The 24,787-nt window shown below is 37.0% G+C and overlaps 1 protein-coding gene across 1 annotated transcript in view; it reads right to left on the reverse strand.

Moving 5' to 3' along the window:
• The window catches only part of ADGRL4 (adhesion G protein-coupled receptor L4), a 73,846-nt gene that overhangs the window by 12,645 nt on the left and 36,414 nt on the right, over positions 1-24,787 (reverse strand). The window contains exons 3-13 of the mRNA XM_008640838.2: positions 23,252-23,404; positions 17,129-17,284; positions 16,553-16,623; positions 14,725-14,892; positions 14,452-14,635; positions 12,088-12,204; positions 10,800-10,993; positions 9,371-9,538; positions 7,653-7,856; positions 6,431-6,651; positions 6,270-6,336 (exon numbers count right to left, since the gene is read on the reverse strand). Coding sequence (XP_008639060.2) covers positions 6,270-6,336; positions 6,431-6,651; positions 7,653-7,856; positions 9,371-9,538; positions 10,800-10,993; positions 12,088-12,204; positions 14,452-14,635; positions 14,725-14,892; positions 16,553-16,623; positions 17,129-17,284; positions 23,252-23,404 — 1,703 coding nt within the window. The remainder of the gene's footprint in view (positions 1-6,269; positions 6,337-6,430; positions 6,652-7,652; positions 7,857-9,370; positions 9,539-10,799; positions 10,994-12,087; positions 12,205-14,451; positions 14,636-14,724; positions 14,893-16,552; positions 16,624-17,128; positions 17,285-23,251; positions 23,405-24,787) is intronic.

Genomic DNA, 24,787 nt, shown 5'->3' on the forward strand with positions numbered 1-24,787 from the left:
GCACAGCCAGCTGGCACATGCAGGTGTTCTCCCTCTTTCCCCTGACATCCACCTGTACTCCCTCACCTGCTGTTTCTGCTTGGTTCACTCTGGGTGACAGAGGACATGCTTGAGTTTCAAGTCTAATGTCCTTTCAGTGACTGAAAGGGAGAACTTAATATACTTTTTATTACAGAACTACTAAGTTGGTTTTTTTTAAAAAAACCCCACTTTTATTTGGAACATCCTTCAAGGACCCTTCAGCCTTATGTGATGAATTTGTTACTCTGCAATAACATAGGATCTAGCAATTTTCACGTTGTAGACTAATGGCCACACCCTCTTTTTTCAAAGTATTTCCAGAGACCTTAGAATTGGAGCTTTAATGGCAGAGAAAAGGAAGATAAAACCTTAATTCATGTGAAAGCTCTGGTCTTGCTGAGAAATTACATCCATTGAGTATGGCAATATGGAAGCTGTGGCTTGGAGATTTAAGCTGATCCTGTCCACTGAACAGGGCAAGTATTTTGTGACTCAGTTATTATTTAGCACAGCAGGTATTGTTGTTGCTGAACAGCACTGTGCTTTGAACTAATCTGTTTCAAGCAAAGTTGCAGACTCAGTCTTTAATGCTGCTATATAATTAATTCTCTCCACTTTATCCACTATGGCATAAGAAATGCCATGGAGACATCTTCAACTGAAGCCACAGAGGGGCTAATGAAAAGGGGACTATTACTCTTTAATAAAGAATAATAAAGGCATTTCTAGTCCCTGTAGGAATTTATTTCCACTAAAAAGGCAGACTGAGGAATAACAGTAGATGTAAAAATTGTTTAAAACAGCTATTTTCTGAAAAACATACAGTAGATGGTAGAGTATATCTTTCACATCTATCTAAGAAGCATAACTAAGCATTTGCTTAGTTATAAAAAACCCACAGAGCTTTTCAAAGCATAAATATTCACAAAAAAAAAAAAAGTGAGGTGGTGTTATGTTTTGTTGTGGTAGAAGTCAGAGGTCAAGCAATTTTTTGATAAAAATTCTTAGAATATCAAGAAATGTCAGGAATACTGAACATGCATTGAACATTTCACTGAAGAGCAGGGATAATAAAGTGAGGAACCCAAATAGGCAGTGGACTTGACACCAGTGTGATGTGACTCACCTCAGAGGGACTGCTTGTTCCTTTTTCTTTCTTTTTTTTTTTAATTTTTATTTTTAAATGGTAACAATGATCTGTCAGACCATGTTCTTTATCTTAGATTCTTTGAATTTTTTTTCTATAAGATGTTCAGTTTGAATAGCCTAGATGAAGTACATGAAATTTGTGTGTATATGAGAAAACAACAGAGTAATGGATTTGCCAAGAAATTTTTCTGCATTGATTGCAGCAGTATTACTAATCCTGAATCAACCTAAATGTACAGAACTGAATAAGTATTAGAGCTGTCCATTAAGATTTGATAAATGCACTACTCCATTAATTTTACCTTTTTTTGTTGAATAAATTATTTGACAAATAATGGTAAAATCCATCAAATAAATTATCTGATGAATGTATTTTTTAAGTAATCGACTAGCTCTAATGAATATGCAGGCAGTTCCTTAATGAAAAGCATTACTCTACTGTTAGCCTGCTTTCATCACTCATATGTCACTTTTTTGTATTTTGCAACTGCAATCTGTATATTTTATTCATTTACCCATTCATTTACACAAGAAAGGTTCAAAACAGTATGGTTAATCAATCACTGAAGTTCTTAGAATATTTTTGCTTTACAGTTGATTATCCATTACATTTTTTAAAAAAGGCTTGGATTTTCTGGGGACACCGCTCCCAAGAATTATTCTTGGCTTGTATGTTCCAAGTCAAGTGCACAAGAATGCTCTGAAAATTGCAGGGTTTGTGTTTAAGCCATTTTTATAGTTGTAAACACTACAATTACCAATTGTTTCAAGAAACTGGAACTTGAAGCCAAGCCAGAAACCTTCGATGTCCCTAAAAACATTCATTAGAAGAGTAAAACAAGGAATAGCATACAGGAGCTACCTTCTCACTGCATGGCACTGGGATGTTTGTATAAAAGACACAGAGAGGATTATCTGGATGATGTTCAATTTTGGAAATGTTCCAACGTCAAAGAGCAAGTCTGTATTTTGTTATTATGGAGGTGATCTCAACAAATGATACTGATAGATTTATACTGTCAAATGGCAAATTGCACCTATTAAAGTTACAACACGTCACACTTCTGAGTCCTGGTTCCTCACAGAGGTGTGCCAATTTATTGTGGCAGTGGCAGTAGGTACAACAGTCAAGTTTGCATGACTCTGTCGATACTGTAAAGGTACAAATCATGTTTTCATGGGTGACTTTGAACTTGCTGCACAAAGCTCAGCTGAATAGATTTGATGGGAGAACATTGTGGGAGACAGGTATATTAGAGGGGTTGGCTATAGCTGCACTTGGAGTAGCAGTGATTATTTTCCAAATTTTCCTTTTAATGTCTCGTACATTTTTATAACTACAGTGTTAATAGCCTTTGGCTAACCCTTCCAGACATCATTTCTACTCCCACTTGGATAACTAATATACAGCTGGCCCTCAAAATAGGTACAAGTGGAAGGACTTGTGCTGTGTCCACAGAATTTAAAAGGCGAAGTTTCCAAAAACACCAGGGATGCAGAATAAAGCCCTTACATAGGTCAGCTCCCACTCAAAAAGCTATGATGCCAGAGGTGGGGAAAGCCATGCTGAGATCCTCCTCAATGGGAAGGAGTTTGTTATTGACTGACATTACATGCTAATCAAAACTGCAGCCACATCACCCCCGCGGCAAATAGTCATTTCCATTCTGCACACTTATTACAGGGAGATTATTATTTTAAGACTGTATTACAATAGAAAAGAAAGCCTTCTAGGGCTTCTTTTTATTCTCTTCTCTCTCCCCCCCCCTCCCTTTCATACTTTTATCTCTGGGGTTTATATTTGTCTTTGCCTCAATCAGGCTTGGGTTGCGGTGTGTGTTAATGTTTGTCCCTTAAAGCTTGAGATAAACTCACTTTTCTATTAAAAAGTTTAAATACTAGTTATAAATAATTTCTCCATACTTGTATGCTTTGATCTAATCTACTGCATAGTTTTAGTTAAAATGGTTGTGGTTCTAAAGATTACAAATATTAGGAGGAAGAAATAAGTTGTAGAAATTATCTTCAGTTTGCAGCCTGCTTTTTAAAGGTTTAAAATGCTCTTTCTTGGCTAAGTCCATCTAAAGAGCTTCTGACCCACTTCTTTTCATGTACAGTCACCAATATAATAATAATAATAATAATTTTTAGATGGGATCAATAAGGCCATTGCTTTGCACTTAAGACTTCTAATAGAACCTTAATTTTAATAAGCAAACACCTTCAGAAGCAGTGTTTCTGCTTAGGCAATCAGAGGAGAACTTAATTTGTACTCCTGATAAACACTTGAGCTCCCTATGCTTCATTATTACTGCAGATTTACAGCCCAAGAGCACGTTTGAAACAATGTGCCCTGAGACAGATAACCCACTGGTACAGGAATGGTTCTGTTCTCATCATTTACATGCTGTCTCAAAGGCAGATTACAGTATAATCCAAACCACAAATCTTCTGGGCCCCCACTCACAGAAATGGAAAACACCATTGGGTACATGGGCATTTGTCATGACAATAACTTTAATGATTTTGTGCAAGAATTTTGTGGTGAGTAGCCCTCCAGAGAATTGCTATCCACACTCTCCAGACTATCTTTGAAAACCTGCAAATTCAATGCTATTTGTAGATGAAGCTCAGGATTAAAGGTAAACTTGAAGCTGCCAGATTTTTCAGCTTTCAGTATGAGGGTTGTAGTGCCCTATCTGGTTATTCCAGAACAAAAGTGACATTTCCTCGTCAGAGTCCTTAATTAGCATTTTTTCCCCTCTTTCTCTTTAATTAGCTGTGGGCAGAATGGAAATATTGGGAAAAGATTGGCTCCTGCAATTAAAAGGACTTCCTGGGTGGCACTACTTTGGAAAGAGTTTAATCTTTGTCATGTTGGAGCCCATGCACTGCTCTCAAGAGGAAGGTTGGACAATGGAAACAGAATTACCACCACCAATGTGCCTTCCACGGTGAAGACATCTGACACCAACTTCATCTTCTAGTGTCAGTGCCTATTTTCATAGGCTTTCCGTATTTCCCTTTATTATCTAGATAGAGCATAAGCAAATTACTTAGCTCCCTCCACCCTTAGAAAACCCTCTTGCAGTTCATGCTTCAGTTTGCTATCACTTCATCAAAGCAAGCTGTCCAAACCCTCAAAAAAACCCTGGAGCAGCTGAAGCACCTTGCTGACAGTGGGTTGTCTTTGCCCCCCGGTCTAGTGGAGCATGATTATGAAGAGACACTAAATAAAGGTATGTGAATACTGTGAAAACAAGTTAGCACAAAATATTCCTATAACACACAAAAAGTAGCTGAACAACCACGGGGTTCTTTGCTGTCCAGCTACAGGTCTTTGGCATGGCTTCACTTAGGCAAATGAGTGAGAGGAAAAGAAACTCGCTGGCTGCTCTCCTCATCCGTAGGAGGGCTGCCCTGGCACGCAGGCCTGGATCAACTTCTAGCACCTCCCTTTTTCCTTTTAATTTGCAGGGAATGATGGAAGATCTGGAATGCTCAAAGAATGTCTACAGGCCTCAGAGCCCAGCTTGCAGGATTTGCTTCTGCAGCCAGCCAGATTTACAGCAAAGCCACTGCAGACCTGCTCTGCCTCCGCGCTGTGTACCTGAGATCCCCATTAGGTACAGCTCAGCTGGAGCTGAAAACAAGGTCACAGATACCTACACTTGGAGCATTTTGTATGTTTTGATAATGAGATTTTCATGTGCTAACAGTGTAGAGATACACCACTGTGCATAAGTCTTTACTTGAAGGCAGATGAGGAACAGGTATGAGAGAAACAACAACAAAACCCCAGCTGTGCTGCCTCCATGAAAGAAAGAGATAAGGTCCAAAGAGGAAATAGGAAATTGTAAACTTATACCTAAGAATTGTAAGAATTTCCTAGTAAAGGATGATGTCTCCCCATGATTTTGTTCCATCTTGGTAACCTGTCAGACACCAGGGCTATCTGACCCCAGAAGCACTGCGTGAAGGGAGGTCATGGTGCTTTGCTTCTCAAAATCTGCGGTGCTCACAAGAAGGGTGAGATGGGAGGCATCACCTATCTGGCAGGTTGTTTCCAGCTGTACCCAATATGCAGCGGGATTTTGGGGTGGAATTTGACCAGAATTATACCTGATAGTTTATTAAGTTTTGAAATGGATAATGCCTTGAAATAAAACTGTTCCACTACCAAGTTTTATGTGTTACGATCTTCCACTTCTTTTTTACAAATCCTCACATCATTACCAAACAGCTTAAAAAGCAACACAGTTGTAACTGACTTGACCATAGATGTTGTGAGGCCTCACTATTGCACCTTCTCCTTCTGTTAGCTCCAGCTATCACTGTCAACACAGTCATACACAATAAAGCCCCATTACAGCTAGAATGGTTCCTTAAACTTTATAGCACTTGGAAATGCTCTTGAGACACCAAAACCATTTCGATTCAGCATTGAACATATAATACCTGCCAAATTTGTGGTTTGAAACCACTTCCAATAAGAATTAAAAAGGCCCTCTTCACAGCTGAAATAGGGCTATCAATACTTGACTTGTCTGCCCATGTGAAATAGCGGGTTCTTTTCTCTGACGTCGCAATTTAGTTTAAAATGGCTTTGATGATGACAGGGTACATGCGAATGATAAAACCACAAAGATGACAGTCTAATCTTACAAAGATGACCGATCACTGATAAGAGATTAAGTCACACAACATTTGAAAAACCAGATTATCTGTCTGCTAGGATGGTGTCTGTGTACACCTCCTGCTGAGCCATGCTGAGATGCCAGTGACATACAGAGATGCTTTGTAAAAACCAGAAATGCTTCACAGAATTTCTCAAACCATTGGGATAAAAGAAGGAGAGTAAGAAAAAACCCCTCTGATAGTATATTGAACTTTTTTTGTCAAACATTCATTTTTCAGACTAGTAAAGTATTTAGATGTACAGCATATAAATAATTTAGAGGTACTATAAAAAGGTCTAAATTAGTCGATTCTGCCCTATAATTAGCACTCACAGCTATGCTGGCAGTGGGTGGGTGATTATTAAACACCTTTTATTATTGGCTTTATGTACTACAATAAAAAATTAAAATTATACTTACAAGAATTATTAGACATGCTGGTCCTATAAAACTCCATATAAAGTTATTCTTAGTGCTGAGCCAACATCTGAAAATTAAACAGCAGAAAATGCCTTGAAATGTGCTTTTTCAATTACTGTCTCCTTCTGTACTATGATTTGGACACAGAAATAGTGACTTACACTTCTGTGGTGCCATAGTACTTGTATCCCAGTGCAGCAGAGATTCCAACGACCACGGCTGGGCTGACATAGCCAAAGACATAGAAATTCTTGTGCAAGAAACCCTTGTTGTAGATGACTCCCACAACTATAAGGTAGAGGTGAATACCTTCAATGCACATCCATGCAAAAGCAGCTAGAAGGAAATAATGGAGTAGTCCAGCAGTAATTGAACAGAAGAGCTAGAAATTCAAGCAGAGAAAGCAGTAGTCATAATTCTATTAATAGGCCTTCGTCTATATATATTATAATATAACAGTACATGCACAGCAACTGAGTGACTCTCAAGTGGTGATTCAGCCTAGCTGTAATGTTAGTTAACAGCACCCATTTGCACATTCATTCATTAGTGTTTTCTGTAGCAAATGGTAAAATAGACTACATTCAACTTTTAAAATTGGTGTGTGTCTTCCCAGAAAAACTGTATAAATGGTTTGACAAAGTTGGTCCTATTGTTATAGCTGAGTAGTCTACATGCTTGATCTACATTTTTATGTTTTTGATAACATTGTAATTAGGCATCATGAGGAATCATTTTTGAAATAGCTTTTGTTATACAAAGTGTTTGAAAAATGATATTTTTCAATCTGTCAGTACTGGAGTGCTACCTCAGGGAGAGCAGCTCATACTTTTTCAAGTGATTTTAAATCCTATTCAGCTATTATAGTAGGCTATTTTGATAATTTATGCATAATTTTATTTCCTAAAACTAATCTGAGATGCAAAATTTGCAAGCTTAGCTTTCTGAAAAGCAAAAGGGACAGGTGAAGACCTCACATACAGGAAGCAATGTAGTCCTGCAGCTAGCAGCTCAGCGTCTCAGATGTCAGCTTGAGATAGCAGCTCTGGCCTGGATTTTAGGGAAAACTGTTACCCTGGGAGCCACCAATGTGGCTTTGTACAGCTTCCTAAGGGATTTGAGAAGTGAAAATGCTAAACACATTGGGATCACAGTCTTGATAAAGGTGACAAATTTTAAATGAAACCCATGGAGCAAAGTCAATACACACCAGCTCAGACGAAGGCCCTGCTTCTTTAAACCATTTTGTATTTCCTCTAACTGTACTGGGAAGTCAGGGTCACTATTGTAGGTAGGATATGTGGGGAGTAGAACGAAGATCATATCTTACACTGCATATTTACTTTGCAATACAAAATCAAGACACAAGTGAAAGCTACCCACCTTATTATTGTTCATATTAATTCCAATCAGAAAAATAAGTTCCGCCAGGAAAAGGCTGCAGCAGAGGTTTTTGTGAATTGTTGTTCTAGTGCTTTGAATTTCACTGAAGAACCAGAATGTGAAAATGCACATGGAGAGGCAAATCAACGAAATAATTATTCCTAGCTGAGTGATTCTTGTAAGAATGCTATAATTTGTAACACCCTGGGGGAAAATTATAATATAGTATTTAAAAGAACAGCTTTGTACCTTCTCAAGAAAAACCTCATTCTATAATTCAGCTCTTTTCTTCTTTTAGACAAAATATTAATCAAAAATGTTTGTAGAGTTTCACTAGAAATGTACACTTTGGATAATCTAAAAAGTATTGGGTTTTTGTGAGACAGATATAATTCTAGGGGAAATTAGTAATAAACTCTATATATTCCTGCTCCTGCATTTTCTGATATGTCTTAACAAAACTTTTTATTAACATCAGTATCTCCTAATGAGATTTTCATAATCAGATTATTTTAGTGAATGACAAATACACTGGCAGTAGGACATATATTAATATGACATGAACATTTTCTAATATAAAAGGACTTATCACAGCAGTGACTTAGATAAGCAAAACTGAATAACTGTCTTACTGAATTTGCAACATGATCAAAACAAGACTCTGAAATAACAATCACTTCAAGCAAATGCTATTCCAGATATGTAACATGAACTTTCTTCAAAGAAACACAAGATATTTCAATACCGGATGTGAATATTTTCTGTGTAAGAATACAATTTCTTTTGCTGTTTGCTATTTGAACAAAGTAACTCTGAAATAGATGACTGTACATCAGCAAAAGGATAGTATTCAGCTGACCATAAAATGTATCTAAGTATTTTTTTACTAAATAAAGGATAAGACATTATTCATCTCCCAGCCTTTCTTTTCAAAATAACTATATAAGTACCTGCAAAGGTTTTAAATTTGAACTGAAGACTTAGGATGCTATTTAGCAACCAGGAAACAGCCTCTATCAGCGTGAAATTCACAGTGTGAGAGAACTGTCTCAATACAGTATATTCATGCTAATATTCTGCTTGCTGTCAGTTCTGATACCTTATAAAGCTGCCTCCTGAGGCAGGACCTGAGCTCCTGCAGATTCCCACTGAGACCCTGGAAATCTATGGGACTTCTTAATATAAGAAGGACATAAATTGAATGTCCATTCTCCCAATTTTGTGCTGGTCGTGAGTGTCCATGTTTAATAGTCATAAACTTCAGATTGATTATGCTGCTTCAAACTCTCCAGAGAGAATTTAAAGCAGATTTTTAGATGCCAAGGTTAGACAAATGGGTGGCAAAGTATTGTGAGACAGAAATTCAGGGCCATATGTTTACTGACCACCAATGAATGGCAGATAAATCCCACAGCAGTCTTAAAGTGAGATTTAAAATGAAAAGCAATGCTCCAAAAATAAGCACAACAGACTGTGTTTTTGGAACAAGATACTTTGCTGCATCACTGCTCTGTAATACTGCAGAAAGGACATAAGGAAATTCAAACACATATGGGAGGAATTTTGTTTGCTTTGTGCACAATAAATTGTGTGTTTGCTGAACAAAACCAGGACAACCTAAAGGAGGGTAATGCGTGTAGTTTGCACTAAAATAGGAACATAAGGAATGAAAACAGAAGAAAGTATCAGGTAAAACACTAAATTAAAATAGCACTTACAACAGAGCCACCTGAGGACATCAAAACAGCAAAATGAGTCAGATGATTACATTTGCATGAGATATGAGTGGAGTTGGAATGTGTCAGCTCACAGCCTTCTGTAGCCCAGTTGCCATTCATTGTGTCTGAGTAGTTCCAAAATGCACATTTAATGTCTTTATCTGCAGTCTGGAACAGAAACAAGATGTTTTACTGATGGCAAAAGGCAGGATATTTCCCATCAAGAGACCTTTCTTACGCTAGACTGCGCAATTCATTAAAAATTGCTTGTTATCTTTGGAAGGTTGAGAAATGAAAAACACATTCTGCAAGGCCTTTTCCAAGCAATTAAAACATGGCTGAGGATGGAAGCAATTTATCCACACAGCTAAAACCCCACCAAACATGTAGTCTAATCAGATTACTGAACCCTTTTGGCACTTGCAAAGATGTTGGAATTTTTACCTATTGAAAACATTGTTATATATACACTTGCACCTGCTGAACATGGAATAGATTCCAAGGTTACAGCCACATTGCTTATCCATTCCAAATGAGCAGTTCAAAAACTGAGACTTATTCTGTGCATTTTACAAAGCAATCTGGGATAAAGCCAAGGTCATATCACACCTGCTATATCACCTGCTACACAACAGTGAAGAGTAAGACTGTTAGTATTATTTAGTACAGTTAATGCTTACTAAATCTAGTCAAAGATTAAGTCTCCACTGTACTATAGGCTTTTTAAATATATCGAAATTTATATAAAGGTGATTTCTAACTCAGAAAGGAAGTAACAAATTTAAAAGCTATGTAACCCAGGTTAGAACCTTGTCCCATTGCTCACCTCTCTACAGAGCTGCTTTCTTGTTGTGTTTCTGATGATTCTTTGTGCCAAGTAAGGTGATTGTCTACATATGAGTGTAGCCAGCAAAAATCTGTATTTGCTGGAAGTAAACCTCAGTTTTAAATAAATGTGTTCAGATTTCAGAAATAACAAAGCTTCAAAACTATAGGTTCTGCTATTATCCCCTAATTCCAGGTCACCTTTTCACATTAACCTTGAAGCATTTCTTCTCTTCCCAGTATACATGCTTAACTGTCTGATAAACTTCCAGAAAAATCCCCACCTAAGTACAAAACAATCAAGATCCTGTAATATGCTCTGGTTCAGGCATCCACATTTTATCCACGCTACAACCCAGCAAAGATGGCATTATTGCCCTTGTTTTAGTCCCACAGCAATTTTCCTCTGTATCATATTTAGTATATTGCACTTAAGATGTCACATTTGAGATTAATCTTAATAGAGTAATAAATGGTAACCTCACATCAGCAAACAACAGAATTATGTCTTAGTTTATCATATGCTGCAGGTATGCTTACATCACATAAAATGATTAGCTAAGGTTTTGTTTTACTTGAAGTTGATAATAAAAAACCCCCTTACCTTGGCATACTTTAGGGTAAATGTTATTTTCTCAAGCTCATAGAGTGTAGGTGGATTTGAGCTAATTGCAACAGCTATAACTGCTGAGCTTACTGTCTGCCTCTGCTCTGAAGGATCTTTGGAGGAGCGGTTTTTGGGCGATGAAAGAAGAGAACCGATATTGCTGTACCGCAGAAAGACAACTGCAACAGTGCCTATCAATCAAACAGGCCATGGTTAGGAGTTTGGGGGTTTTTATGGGAGAACAAAATTGAAGACATTAAGGAAACAATAAACAATAGACATTATTGCTGCTATTGTATAAAATATGCAAAGCAGATGGAATCTTTGTGGAATACTTATAAAAAATGTTTTAGAGACAATGAAATATAGCTTTATTTAAAATAATGTAACTGGAATTAGAAATAAAAATGTGTGTTCGCACTGGCAATATTAATTAGATATTTACATATATATTTTTCCTAGAATAATATATGCTTGCTGCTGTTCTGCAACTGGTTACACACATGGTGTCAAGTCATAAAGTAAAATGTGTCAGACCTGAAGTAAATACTGGGCCTTTCTGAAGTACCTGGCTTGCTTTGATTTCCATTACAGCAGACCCAGGATGGAATACAAGTAGGGAAAAAGAAAAAGGTATTTTAGGATACAGTGCTGATCTTAAAAATGTAGTGACTTTCTCCCTGGTACCAAAATAAACCAAATTTTTAGATACTGATAGGTGGTGAGATACAGACTAGATGGAAGGTGAGGATTTAAAAAATCTTTTCCATGTTTATTAAATTATGTGGTTTAATTCCAGAGCTGTTTATACACATGTCTCTACTTAGTGATGACAGTAGTTTAAGTCCTTTCTGTAGCACTCTCAGGTACATTTGGGTCCTGGTTTTGGTACTAAAGATTTGGTACTAAAGATTTCATGTTCTTGCCCCAGTGAGCTACTCTCTGAATGGAAAAGATGTGCCAGTTTTTGAAGTAGCACAAAGGGTTGAAAGGGCCAGTCCAAAGTCATAAAGCAGACCTGTGTCTTAGAAAAGGATAAAGCTCAGGTCTGTGGTACCAATATCCAATGTGAAAACTCATTGGATACTCACTGTGCCGCCGGATATGTTACAAATATCAATCTTGGGACAATAAAGGGGAAAGGGTGATAAAATACCTTGATCCTTTGTAGTTAGCAGTGTGGAAATTCAGCCTTGATAAACTTCACATTTGGCTGTGTTCTAGTGGGTACAAGTCTATCCAAGGTGTTTATTAACCCACCTACTCTCCAACCTTTGTTTCTTACCATTTGGATGAGGTTCCCTTCTCTTCTTCGGAGAGATCTTTATGTAATCTCCCCCTGTGTATACATGAGGGTGGATGTGTTTCATGTGGTGTGAATCAAAAGCAAAAACCTTGAGTGCTGTAAAAGAAGAAAAATACTGTACAAATCGCAGCTCCATTATGGCCTACCACAATTTAGAATGGGGTTAATAAATGTGCTATTGGATTGCATAATTACTGTGAATTTTAAGACTCTACTATCAGGCAAACTATTTCAAGAAAGATGTCATTAATATAACATGTTTGTTTAAATGTCTATGTTTTGTTATTTTCATGCATACATTTTGCTTTCATACTTTCTACTCTTTCCATGAAAAATATAGTCTCTTATTTACCTTGCCTTAAATTAGGTACTGGGAAAAACAATGTAGTTTACTTTGGGAAGAGCTATTGCTTTATTAAAAATGTATTTCTGAAAGGGGCAACAAATCACAATTATAAAAAGAAAAGCATAAAATTCTCCACTGAATAGTAACATTTGATAAAAGCCAATTTTTGAAAAGTATATATTTTATGGTTATCTATCCACACTACCAAATATACATTGCACTATGAACTAATGATGTGTCTTGTCAAAAAGCAAACAAACAAGCATCACCCCTTAGGACAAAAACTACATTAGAGTCTATTGAGCTCTTTACTTGCTTCATTACGGTGCTGAGTTTCAATCACCCAGGATGGGAACAAAAATAAGTCAATCAGGCCTTTTAAAAAAAAACAAAACAAAACAAGAGTAAACAAATGTAAAACTTGACTGATGGAGGAATATCACTAAGCTAGACCATCTGCATTGCTTATAGCACAGCACACAAAAATAATATAAGCTATTCAATAGACCAGCTGTCAGAAAATATTTGTCAGGGCATAAGAAATAGTTTTCTTTGGCTAGAGTTCTGAAAAGCTCATAGTTCAAGAGCTTGCACCAAAAGAAGCAGTAGAGAGAGAGGGATGATGTTGTAGGTCTTGTCCCAAAATAGTTGTGTGTGGCACATGTGAGACCTGTGAAAAATTTATTCATGCTGAGAAACAATAACAAAAAATGTTAGTGTTTGGGTCCAATCTGGAAATGAGCTCGTACAGTTTACCATTTTAGAACAAAACCAAGGAATATAATCATTAACCTTTCAACATGGGAATTCCTCCCTGTTCTCTTTATCAGCTTTTTCTGTCACCTTGGTGACTGATATCTGCAGTTCCACTGGAGACTGCACCCAAATCCTCTCTTCTTGACTTTCATGGCCTCAGCTCTGTGGCCATAAGAGCCTCTGCTTTCAAGCAAGGGACGTATGAGGAGTGGGGCACAGGGGCTTTACAGCCAGCACCTGGCACTGCTCTGGACCTGCTGCAGACCCAGAGGTGTTCTGCAATAATGTAAGTGATCCTACAGAGTCTAGGTCATAGAACAAATCCCTCCCTACTTTTCCGTCACTCTGTCTAATTTACTTTAAGAAAGGTGGGGGAAGAACAGGAAGTTTGACCTGCCTTGAGACCACAGTAGGAATCTTTCACATCACGTCATCAAATGAAACAACAAGCCAGGGTGCAATACTGAAGGACTGTACTAAATCTAAAATAAGAAATCAGATCACATGCAGTTTGGGGACATTTAGAAAAAGAAAGATGAAAGGGTGGCCATTGACAAAGGAATCAGCCATGCTTTATTGGGATTTTCAAAAGTGGCTGATGTTAGCCTTACTCTACTCTCAGTGAAGGAATAGTAAAACTGTTATTACCACAGTAAAATCAGCAGGTATTAGTGGGAAGACACCAGGACACAGGGAGAAGGTAGGAGAGCAAAATGGGACAGCTGAGACTAACCAATTGTCCTCCTGGGGAATTCCTCTTAAAATGAGAAATTCCTGTTGAGTTAAAGCCACTCAAGACTGAATTCACTAGGAACAATTCTTATTCAAAGTTCATTTATAATAACTTCACTGAATCTAAAAGAGATAAAAAAAAATCTGTAGAGAGCAAGTCCATATTTTGTTTCACTGGTGTTTTTTATGCACATAAGATGAATAGGATAATTTTGTGCTTATAAAGTGAATCCAGATTGTGTGAGTATGGCCATAATGAGAGATTTAAAGAGAATCTGAAAACAAGTTCCCACAGACTTTCAATTTATTTTTGTGCTCTAGACTCAAGTGTTTAGTCTCTGAAAATTATGATACCTACACTGAAAGTCAGGTGTTAGTTATGAAAATCATACAAATTAACACCTGTGTCTTTCACATAACACCATTTCTAATCTTCATAATTGTGCTGAAAAATTCCTCAGTTTAATCCACATCTAAAGTATATCTTAGATTAATATTCTTTATCTTACCTATGTCACTTGCATTAGCATCCAGCTGGGTTGTCTTTTTGAAGCTCTGTGACATGACAAGTGTCGCCTGCTCTGCAGTGTGCAGCAGCTTAGTCAGGCTCTGCCTTTGGTTATCTACAGGTAAAGCTTCCCAGACTGTAATTTTGTCTTTTTGTAAAAAATTGTTCACAGTGTTGACCAAGACCTGTAAGTAAAAGCACGTGCTTGAGAAGAGTCATATGCTATCTTTGGAATAAGGATAAACACCACAACTCCAAGGCTTGATCCACTCACGTTAATGGTGGTGTTTTGAAGGGCTTCATTGTCAGAGTCACTCATGGCATTCCACGATGAATAGGACAGTGCTTCAACATATGAAACAACTTCTACAGGTAAAAGTGGCCCCAAAGTATTTTTATTAATTTCTTGCAACTTCTCCAGAGGTGTTTTTAAATGACTAATCTGAAAAATGCCAGAACTCATATCTTAATGAAACAAGTAAAGACATATTTCTGCAGGTGAAAATCAATCCAATACAAACCACTGATTTCTGCTAATTAACATACTGGTTTATAAGACACTTGTGCATAAACACCCCTACTCAATCAACTGGTTGACCTATAAAGTATTGATGTTAAACATGTCTAGTATAACCTTAACAAGCAACCATAATTAAAAGAAGTCATGTTTTATCATTATGCATTTTTAAAGCAGTTTTATTTATCCTGATGATCCAAAGTGAACTAGTAAATATTCCACAAAACTAATTAAGTTTCAGTGATATGATTATTCTGCTTCTGTATTAATCTATTGACTTCTCTTTTAAATTTTATCTGAAGAGGTGGGAACAGATGGGAAGTATTTGTATATTTTTAAGTTGTTTTTTCTCAAATGCAAATTATAAAGCATGTAGTTGAGTGAACTGTACTGCCTATTTCTCCTTCAGTGCTTCAGCTTATAAACTGCTAAATGCACTTACATAAAACAGCTAGTTTAAAAATATAGGCAGGAGAGGCTGACATGAAGATTGAGCTTCCACATTTCAGTCTCATGGCTGAATAAGAAAAGAATTCTTGCTTCACAATATTGAAATCTAATTAAGAAAACACCCAACATTTGATTTTGTATGATCTCTACTCTCTACTGTTGAACAGCTTTTATGGGGCTTACTTTGTCTTTGACTGCAACTGAATAGAACTGGAAAACAGGCTAAAAGTCTGACAGTTATTTACATGAAAGTATTTTGACTTTTTAATTTTAGTTTGAGTACATATTTAAAAAAATCTCACTCTAAGATTCTACTGTAACATTTGCACCTAAGTGTGATAAGCAGGTATTATATTTGATACAAGGTATTACATTGCAGGTAAACATAAAAAGTATGTTAACACAATGTATATATAACACTAGGTTAATAGGATTCTTTAAATTTTGATCTAGTAACAATCAAACTGCTTAATATCAGATGCAATCATATACAATTGCTTTTAATTTATTTATGCTTGTGCTTCATTTATCCTTTAAAATTAGACAATACCGTAGCTGTAGAATAATGAATAGTGCATTCATTAACATATTTGTAATTTTCTTCAGGAATCTCTGTTTCTGGTGAAAAGAAATGGAGTCCAGAGTATTTGTTTCTATAAATCCTGTATCACTTTACACACTCTCCTTTGAGGAGTAAATAAACCAGCGTACCAAGATGTTATGGCTCCGTTTTCTATTTAGTCACTTGTTGACATTACTTTTGTAAGCTATCTTACTGCCTTTCCTTCTGAACAAGCAAATAATTGCACATCAGTAAATGCAGCAGTGTGTAACTCCAGAAATTACAGAAACATCTGAGTGATTACCACACTTCTGAATTTTTCATGCATCATGACTCACTTTGCTGGAAAGAGAACACGTAGATTCCCAGCAAGTTATTATCATGATTAGAACATACAATCCAGTTCAAATAATTTGAAATTATTAAAATGACTTCTGTAAACATGCTTAAGTTCACTTGTATGCTTCAAGCCTTTGTTAAAAGCTGTTTAAGAACTATTATAATTGAAATAGCAGTTTCAAACAGAAACAATTAAAGGGTTTGAAAATTAATCTACAAACCAATGTTACTTACTCTGGCTAAAGTTCTATTAATATGTTCAGCTATACAGTCTCTGAATAACTCGCACTTGGCCTTTGGATTTTCTGTAGAAATAAAAAGGAAACTAATTCTACATTGCAGTTCAATCAATATTCAATATATACTAATAGCAAAATCTCTTGTCTAGGTCATTCTCCAAACCCCCAGCATTCTGAATTTATGCACATAAATCACAGCACACCATTGCCAAACTTCAAAGGCTTTATCTTGGTCAAGGTTATAGCATTGAATGAGCTGTTTTATTCAGGTGGAGAGTTTGGTCCCTTTTATGGGACTTCCACAGGTGGAGTAGAGACAGCTTGAATTTACAGAGAGGAGAACAGATCTGACAACTATGAGGGGGTAATCATTATTTCAAATGGATTTCATCACACTGTTTAACAAAAATATATTTACAAAATTATTCTATTCTCAGGAATTGTAGATGCCACAGCCTTGCCTCTTTTTCGTGTCTTGCTGATTATTCTAACTGAAGATAAATAGGCACTGGTGGGTTTCTCAGAAGATATATCTCTATAATAACACATAAACCTTTATAATATCATGTACCTTGGCAGGAAGTGCCATCATTTGGCTTAAACTGCAATTTTCCTGTGGATGGTTGATAACCTTCCTTACAGGAGCAGTTAAAGCCTCCATCCACGTTTTCACATTTTGCATGATCTCCACAGGCAAGAGTTCCTTCATTGCTGCACTCATCTACATCTGCAAATATCGTGAGAAATTGAATTTTTATTAAGTATTTACAGACTAACACCTTGCTGCTTTGTTGATAATAGCCCCACACACTACAAGCAGTTTCATAATAAAATTTCATATAATAAAAAAAAGCAAAAAATAGACCTGCAATCTTAATGGCAAAACCCCTGCCAATTATAATGCTTAGGGATTAGAAGGCTAAATCATAATTGATCATATTTTTATACCACCACTTTTATTACTATATAATACTACATTGCTTGTGTTTTAAAACCATATTAATTCTATCATAACAAAATGGTTGGCATGATGCAAATCATCTGAAATCTATTTTTCAGAGATTAGACTAAATAGATTTTCTCAGCTCAGGTAGAAAAAGAAAAAAACAACCTGCAGACTTGTCTTTTAAATTGCAGCTTTAAAAAAGATGCTGCAAAACTCACTCTGTCCATCTTGTTAATCTAAGAATTAAACTCTGTGCCCTTTAAAGTGCTTGGCATAACCTTTTTTTTTAAATCCACATTTAAATTACATTTGCCTAAAATGTCTTTTGTGCTTCTAAATAAATTGCCATTAGGTAGACAAGTTCAGTAACTGGGTGGGGCACAGTCCAAAAGTAAAACCAATGAGTTCCAGTAAGGGAATCCATGAATTGATTAATTTAGGAGAGCTGGGTACTAACTCCCTGGCTGAAGTACAGATTATTTTGCATTATTTGGTTGGCTAAGGATAAAGATCAAATAACTCAGTGGAGAAAGCAAACTGGGAAGTATACCAAATAATTCTGGAGAATGAAGTAATGGACTGTGAAGTGCTGGAAAGGAGAAAAAAGTGAACAGCTTTGGGACAGGCATATCTGAAAAATGAAGTGGTACATGAGCAGGTTTAAAGTAACAGCCTGAGAACCAACCTGAAGGAAAGGAAAGATGGCAGAGGGAATGGAGGAGAGAGGATGACAACTCCTGTCAAGAACTGGTATGATGCTTAATTTTGGAAAGAAATTGGTGGAAAAAAGAACAGTGATTAATTGATCAGTGGATGAGAAGAGCTATCTGAATTGATAGGAAGCCTCCTCTCAGCCAGATGGGTGTTAAGAACAAACAGAAAGCAGATATGGGGTGGCTGGAAATACACTATTAGCATATAGGAACTAGTTTTGCACTCTGCTTTTGATACAAGAATCTTGGTGCTTTTCAAAAAGGAGCACAAAAAGGATCAATAATGCCTGTGAAATAAGGTCATTATTAAAAAACGGAAAGCTATACTGCATGTATATAGATATATCGAGGGAACTCAAAAAAATACCTGAAGGATACCTGGGGGGCCATGTGTCTATTTGGACAGAGGTCTCCCTGGGATTCAAGGCTGAAGTCCCACCTCACTCATATATCTATTTTTCTCAATGAGCCATCAGCTCTGATAGGCTGTGTTTTAAGCCTGAGGTTCAAAAGCTCCCACAGAAAAGCTGTTCAGACTCCTACACAGACAGGAAGGAGATGTGGGGCTGGAGGTGCATTTGCCTTCCCCAGCACAACCACCGCTGTTCTGCAGGAAGAGCCACCAAGAAAGCAATGTGTTTGAATGGCTTGGTGCCAGCATGGAAGTTTAAAGCAGAAGGTTAAATTATGATTGTCTGCATTAGGGCAATAGTTTATTTCCATATTTAATGACCCAAATGTGTCTCTTTAAGGAACTGAGTTCTGCATTATCGGTATGTGTATGGTTTCTGTGACCTCAGTATTCATAGTCACGGAGCTAACCACCTTATACATGAACCAACCTGGCAAAAGGGAAGGAAAATAGTGTGATGTAGCGCTGCACACAGGATACCTCATAATTAAATGCTGTCATTTAAAGAAATAAGGCTAAAGTTCTTACTCTTGGCATTTAAATAACCTCTCACATCAGTAAATTATAAAGCTGTTTGAAACAAGTGGGTGTCTGTCAGTGCCTTGTTGTGTGACTCTGTATGAGAGACTTTGAATGAATTGAAGTGGCAAGGGTGAAAATCATGACAAAGCCAGTTTGTCTAACAAGAAAACACATCACCCTTAGACCAAAGATTTCTTTGGCCTTGTCAACTACATGGAAGACATGTACATCTGAACAAGCCATTCATCGTGTAATGGAGTGCTAAAACACCAGGAATTGACAACAGTCTTTGCCAAAACTTACAATAACCTATAAACAAAAAAAATAATATTTGAATGCTTTTCAGAATACTGTTACTAGGTATCAGGTTTCCATATGGTTTACTGATACAAGTATTTCAAAATTGTAATGCCATTTTTCTTATCATAGACTTTTAGATCAGTAAATCATTCCTTTGTTATTATTGGGCAGTCATGCAAATTCCTTTTGTAATTATATCAGATATTAAGCGTAATGGAGATTTTAATGAGAAGACAGGATTATCCAAAACAACAGCAGAAATTCAAGTATTTTGGCACATCTCTGGCAGCAGAACTGCTATTTAAAGTCTGATAGAGACACCCTGTTGAGTATATGCAAATAGATTTTCTGCAGTTGAGTTGTCCATATGGAATGAGTCCATATCACGCCTATTTAATTTACTGTTTCCAGAAGAAAAAAACAACTCCTGGATAACAAAATTAAAAGGCAATATGCCTGATCTTGCAAGGTACTAATCAGCTTCCTATCCCTTTTAAATCAATGAGATTTTCAGGGGCAGCCAACAGTTTGTGACAGTTGCAAGGATGCAGCTTTTAAGTTCCTGCTTTGAAATGCTGTGTGCAGTAGCTGTAGGCTTTTGTTTCTTTATATTTTGTAGCTATGCCTTTTTAACCAAATATGCAATTCTTGGACCACACTTGGACAACAGCTTGCTAGTGCTTTCAGCAATCCAATTTTAGTGGAGCTTTGGGGCGAGGTCCCAAACTCTCCTACTCGATGTGCTGTGGGAACAGGAGTGGGGTGCCAAGGCTTGTGTGAGCAGTCTTCACAGACAGCATTCCTGAGCAAAGGTTGAGGAACAGCAGCTTTTTAAACAGATGAGCATTTGCCATACCTCTGTAAAAAAATCTCTGGCCCTTCAGTAAATATTCAAAACAAATCCTGGAGCTGAACTTTGATGCTTTTATAAAAGGTGCGATCAGAAAAATAGTATGTACAACACCACTTAGGCTAGTGTGAAAATAGATTTATAACCTTTTATTTTATTTCTGTGCTTTGTCACTCCTCATTTACTGCAGCAGGCAAGGAAATTCCAATTAAATTAAAAGTACTGAGAACAGTTATTATGTTCAGTCTTGCCAATTACAGGATTGTACCTACATCGCTTTGATTCTTCACCAGCCAGTCAAGACAGCTTGATGTCTACATTATACCTTCTGCTTATTAGTAGCTTGCAAGTGATTGAAAAGTCCAATTGCAAAGGACTAGATGTTCCCTCCCCGTGTCTCCATACTGTGGAAGGCAGCAGCACACACAAAGTAGAAATGAAAAAGGCTATGAATGGCAAAGGTAAAAGAAAAGTTAGCAATGTGGCCCAACGCCAGATTCCATCCACTGTACAGCTCCCTTGTCACAGCAAAGGATGAGATGGAGAATGGGTGCCTTCCCAGTGCTCTCAGAAATACCTGAAGAGAACTAATAGCATGTTCCCAGAAAAGGCAGAGTGGCGTGGATGTCACTTTCATTTCACAGATGGCCATTTTCACGTTTTTACTCTGTTGACATGGGGTGAAAAAAGTAGGTTTATATTTCAGTTTTTTATCTGCAGCTGAACATTCAATAAAATGTGAAGTCTAGGGAAAAGTATGGCTTTTACACAAATCAAACAATAGATTTTAATAACTCGCTTTCAGGACAGCAGAAAAATGTCTTCAGAAATGTAACATTTCTGCATTCCTATTTTTTCTTCTCCATTTCCTTTATCCTTCTATTCTCCTCTTTTTCCCTTCCTTCCCTCCAGTTCCTTCTCTGTCTGCATGTTTCTTTGTCAGCTCTTCACCAATTCTACCTGATAACATGCGTGAAATACTTTTGACCCTCAACTCAAAACTCAGCATTCTGACTGGATTAAGGGTGAACCAACCTTTCTCAAAGCCATTGTCCCAAGCTTTCTTTTAATCTACTTCCTTGAGGAACATTATCACTTTTTACTTGGGAGCTTACTGTAGTTTCCAAAAAGAGAACATGCATGTATGTGCATGGACTTTGAAAGGGACTCTCACACACAGAGTTGTGTACCACACTTGCACTACTGGAAAATCCAGATAGGTTTGAGGGAATAAACAAAAAGGGTTCATAATGGCATACTCTCCAAAATTCAAACATTGTTTTTTTAAAGTTACTGCGATGTACATAGATACATATATTAAAAAGAAGGTTTAAGACTTTGCAGAATCTGAAAATATATTGTGGGGTCCTATAAACTTGTGTAGGATGGGTGCCTGGTAGTTCTGTCCTGTGATTTGTACTAAATAACTTGCACTGTATTTATGATGAAATGTTGGCATTTGCTTCAGCTGTCACCCTGAATACACAACTCTCAGCTGCTTTTGTGCAAGTCATATCTGCTACCCTCAGCAGCAGGTCCATTGGGTACAAAATACCCTATTATAGTTTCCCCGATGGATAAAGCCAAAAAATAATTGTGGATCAAAAGGTTGTCTTTAGGACTCACATCTTGGTAAAGTAATTGTTACACTTGTTTAATGAGAAAAGGTGCCCACAGGTAATTTTTTTATTTCAGTGTGAGTTTTGAAAGCTCTTGGCTCCTCCATGTGGATTTTCAAAAAGAAGTACTAAACTAAACCCTAGTAGAGGATAAAAAAAGATCAATATGCCCAGTAAAGAGGGAAAAAAAAGAGAAATTATCAAGCTAATGATAAGAAGTTAAAGTGACACAAAACCGGTCAGAGAAATAACTTTGAAGACAAACTTCTGAAGCTGAGGAAATATCATAACGTAAAAATCAAAACCTGGAGCAGAAATGGTGCGAATATTTACAGCTCAATGTGCTAACTGTCTCCATCCCAGCTAATTTAAGAATGATTCATAGCAGCTGGATAAAGCAGAGCACTTTTAGATGGATGTGAGCAATGGGCAAGAAATGTCGATTAGATCACTTTCTGGCTTAATATGCAACCACTCTGCTGATATTAAGAGCAGTAAGAAGAAAGGTTGTCAGCACTCACAGACTCACAGGAGATATACCTAGAATGAGACACAGTCAGCATAAAGGTGTAGAGGGCAATAGATTTATTTTTCATTTTCCCATTCCCTGAGGACTTTTGCAACATACAGAGAAAATTACCAGGAGTTTGAAAAAAAGAGAAATAGTTAAAGTTCTTCCATTCAGAGGAAATCCTAAAGGATTGCATGGTTGTTCAGAAATAACATTTTTCCAGAGAACTTTTCCTCCCCTGTAATCTTGAACATGTTCAGAAACAGAGGCTGATGAATGGCACAGGGGGTAGGAGAACCACTGATCTTGCTCATTGTTTTTGATAAGACTTGAAAAATTACCAAAATATCCCAACCAAGTTTCAAAACAAAAGATATTTGAAGTATACTAGGTCAAATGTAAAGAGAATTTTGTTGATCCAGATCTGACTGCAGACTATTTTGTCATTTTTTTTTGAGAATATCACCACCTTGCTCACAGATCAGTGAAACAGTGGCATAAGTGGGTGAATTGGTGATTTCCAATGTTGCCTTAAATATATATTTATTGTGTAAATCTGTGACATGTGGGTTTAAAGGTATTGCAAGCAGAGTCAAGGTTGAAGTGTTACTGAAAGCAATGGCAGCTGCTCTGTTGTCAGGGAGAAGTGTGGGCCTGAGCTGGAACATTAAGTAAGCTTATTCAGTCCAAATTGTAGGAATTTTATACCCAGACTCCAAACTTCACAATTATGAATGCATTTTGCTAGATTTCTATAATTAAGAGAAGCAATAGGAAAAGAGTGACAATGTAAAGATATCTGGCAGACAGTAATAACTTACCCACGCAGGAGGTTCCATCATTAGGAACAAAAATTTGTTGACCATTGCTGGGTTTGAAACCAGGCATACACGTACAGTAATAACTTCCCTCTGTGTTTGTGCAATTGGCATGCTCTCCACAAGGCTGAGTAGCATTTTCACACTCATTATCATCTGCCAAGACATAAATTATGGAGAAATATATTTACATTTGACGATTGAAGAAAACAGTATCGTATAAGCTTAATTTGGCTCTGATATTTCACTTGTATAAGTTTGGAATGCTGAGCTGGCACTCTTGGTGTTTGTCCATATAGTTTTCCCATTGCCAAGGATGTAATCAGGTGTTCAGCAGCACTCTGTCCTCGTCCTGTGTGAATCAACAAGTGAGAGAATCAGTGGGATACTGAAATGAATGGTTTAATTGGATATACACTTGGAATAAAGGATTGAGACAAACGCATGTTCTTGTTCTGCCATGGTTGTAATAAATAACAGATTTTTCCTATCCAAAAATCTACAGGTGGAAAGTCACTCTGAGGATGTGTCTGGGAATTCAGAATTATAAAAAACGGAGGTCAAAAGGATATAAAGACATCACCCCTTTCATTCTCTAACATCAAAGCAGAACCACTATAGCTAAATGCACATTTTTTATGGCCTGTTTTTAAAGACATAATGTGGTATTTCTCAGCATTACTGGGAAAAAAAATTTGCAAATTCATCCTAATGACTGGCCCGAGTTTTCAAGCATATTGTTTTTTCTTAGTTATCTCAAAGATCTTGACAAAGAGATGAGAAAGATTCATGTCTTGAGCCTTACTTTTCAGCAATTGCTCTGCAAGTCATCATTTTTGTACCTGGAAATTCACACAAACAATTTTGCAGGGCTAATCCCAGGCCTCCAATGATACGGTGAAAAGGAATGACATACACAAGTTTGAGACTATGTAATCTCTGCAGAGCCTCAGCATGTGCTGTCATTATGGGCATGGGGATCCAGCTGTCTTAATCAAAGGTCAAACAAAATCATAAGCTCGTGCTTTGAACTGCACAGTTGATGTCCTGCAATGACTCAATAAAACCATTTCCTCTTCAAAATCTTCAAGGTTTCTGTTGTTTATTAAATAATAAATTTCAGACCAAACTTGAAAAAAATTTCAAAAGCTTTCTTATCCAGGCACACTACTTATCAAACTGAGAGAAACTCACAACACTGATAAATCCATCTTTCCAATAGCCCATTTCTTTTAAAGTACCTCAAAACTTTGAAACAAAGAAATCAATGAAAGTCTCCCAAAGAAGGAGACTCTCTGAGTGGAATTCTCCATTTTCTGCATCATGAGAAAGGAAAAGAGTTAAAGACTTCCTGAAGTGTACTGGGATTTTGTTCCTGTTCTCAAGCAAAATGTACTCCTAACATGATGAATGACAGGAAAGAATTCTAACAGGGAGAGAAATAACAATTTATTGCAGAAGAGAAATGATTAAGGAGCATGACAGGGAGAAGAAATATGATTTCAGAAAAGACAGCCAAGGATGAGCTTTAGAAAGGTG

The sequence above is a fragment of the Corvus brachyrhynchos genome, unplaced genomic scaffold, assembly GCF_000691975.1.
Source record: "Corvus brachyrhynchos isolate BGI_N302 unplaced genomic scaffold, ASM69197v1 scaffold48, whole genome shotgun sequence".
NCBI lineage: Eukaryota > Metazoa > Chordata > Aves > Passeriformes > Corvidae > Corvus > Corvus brachyrhynchos.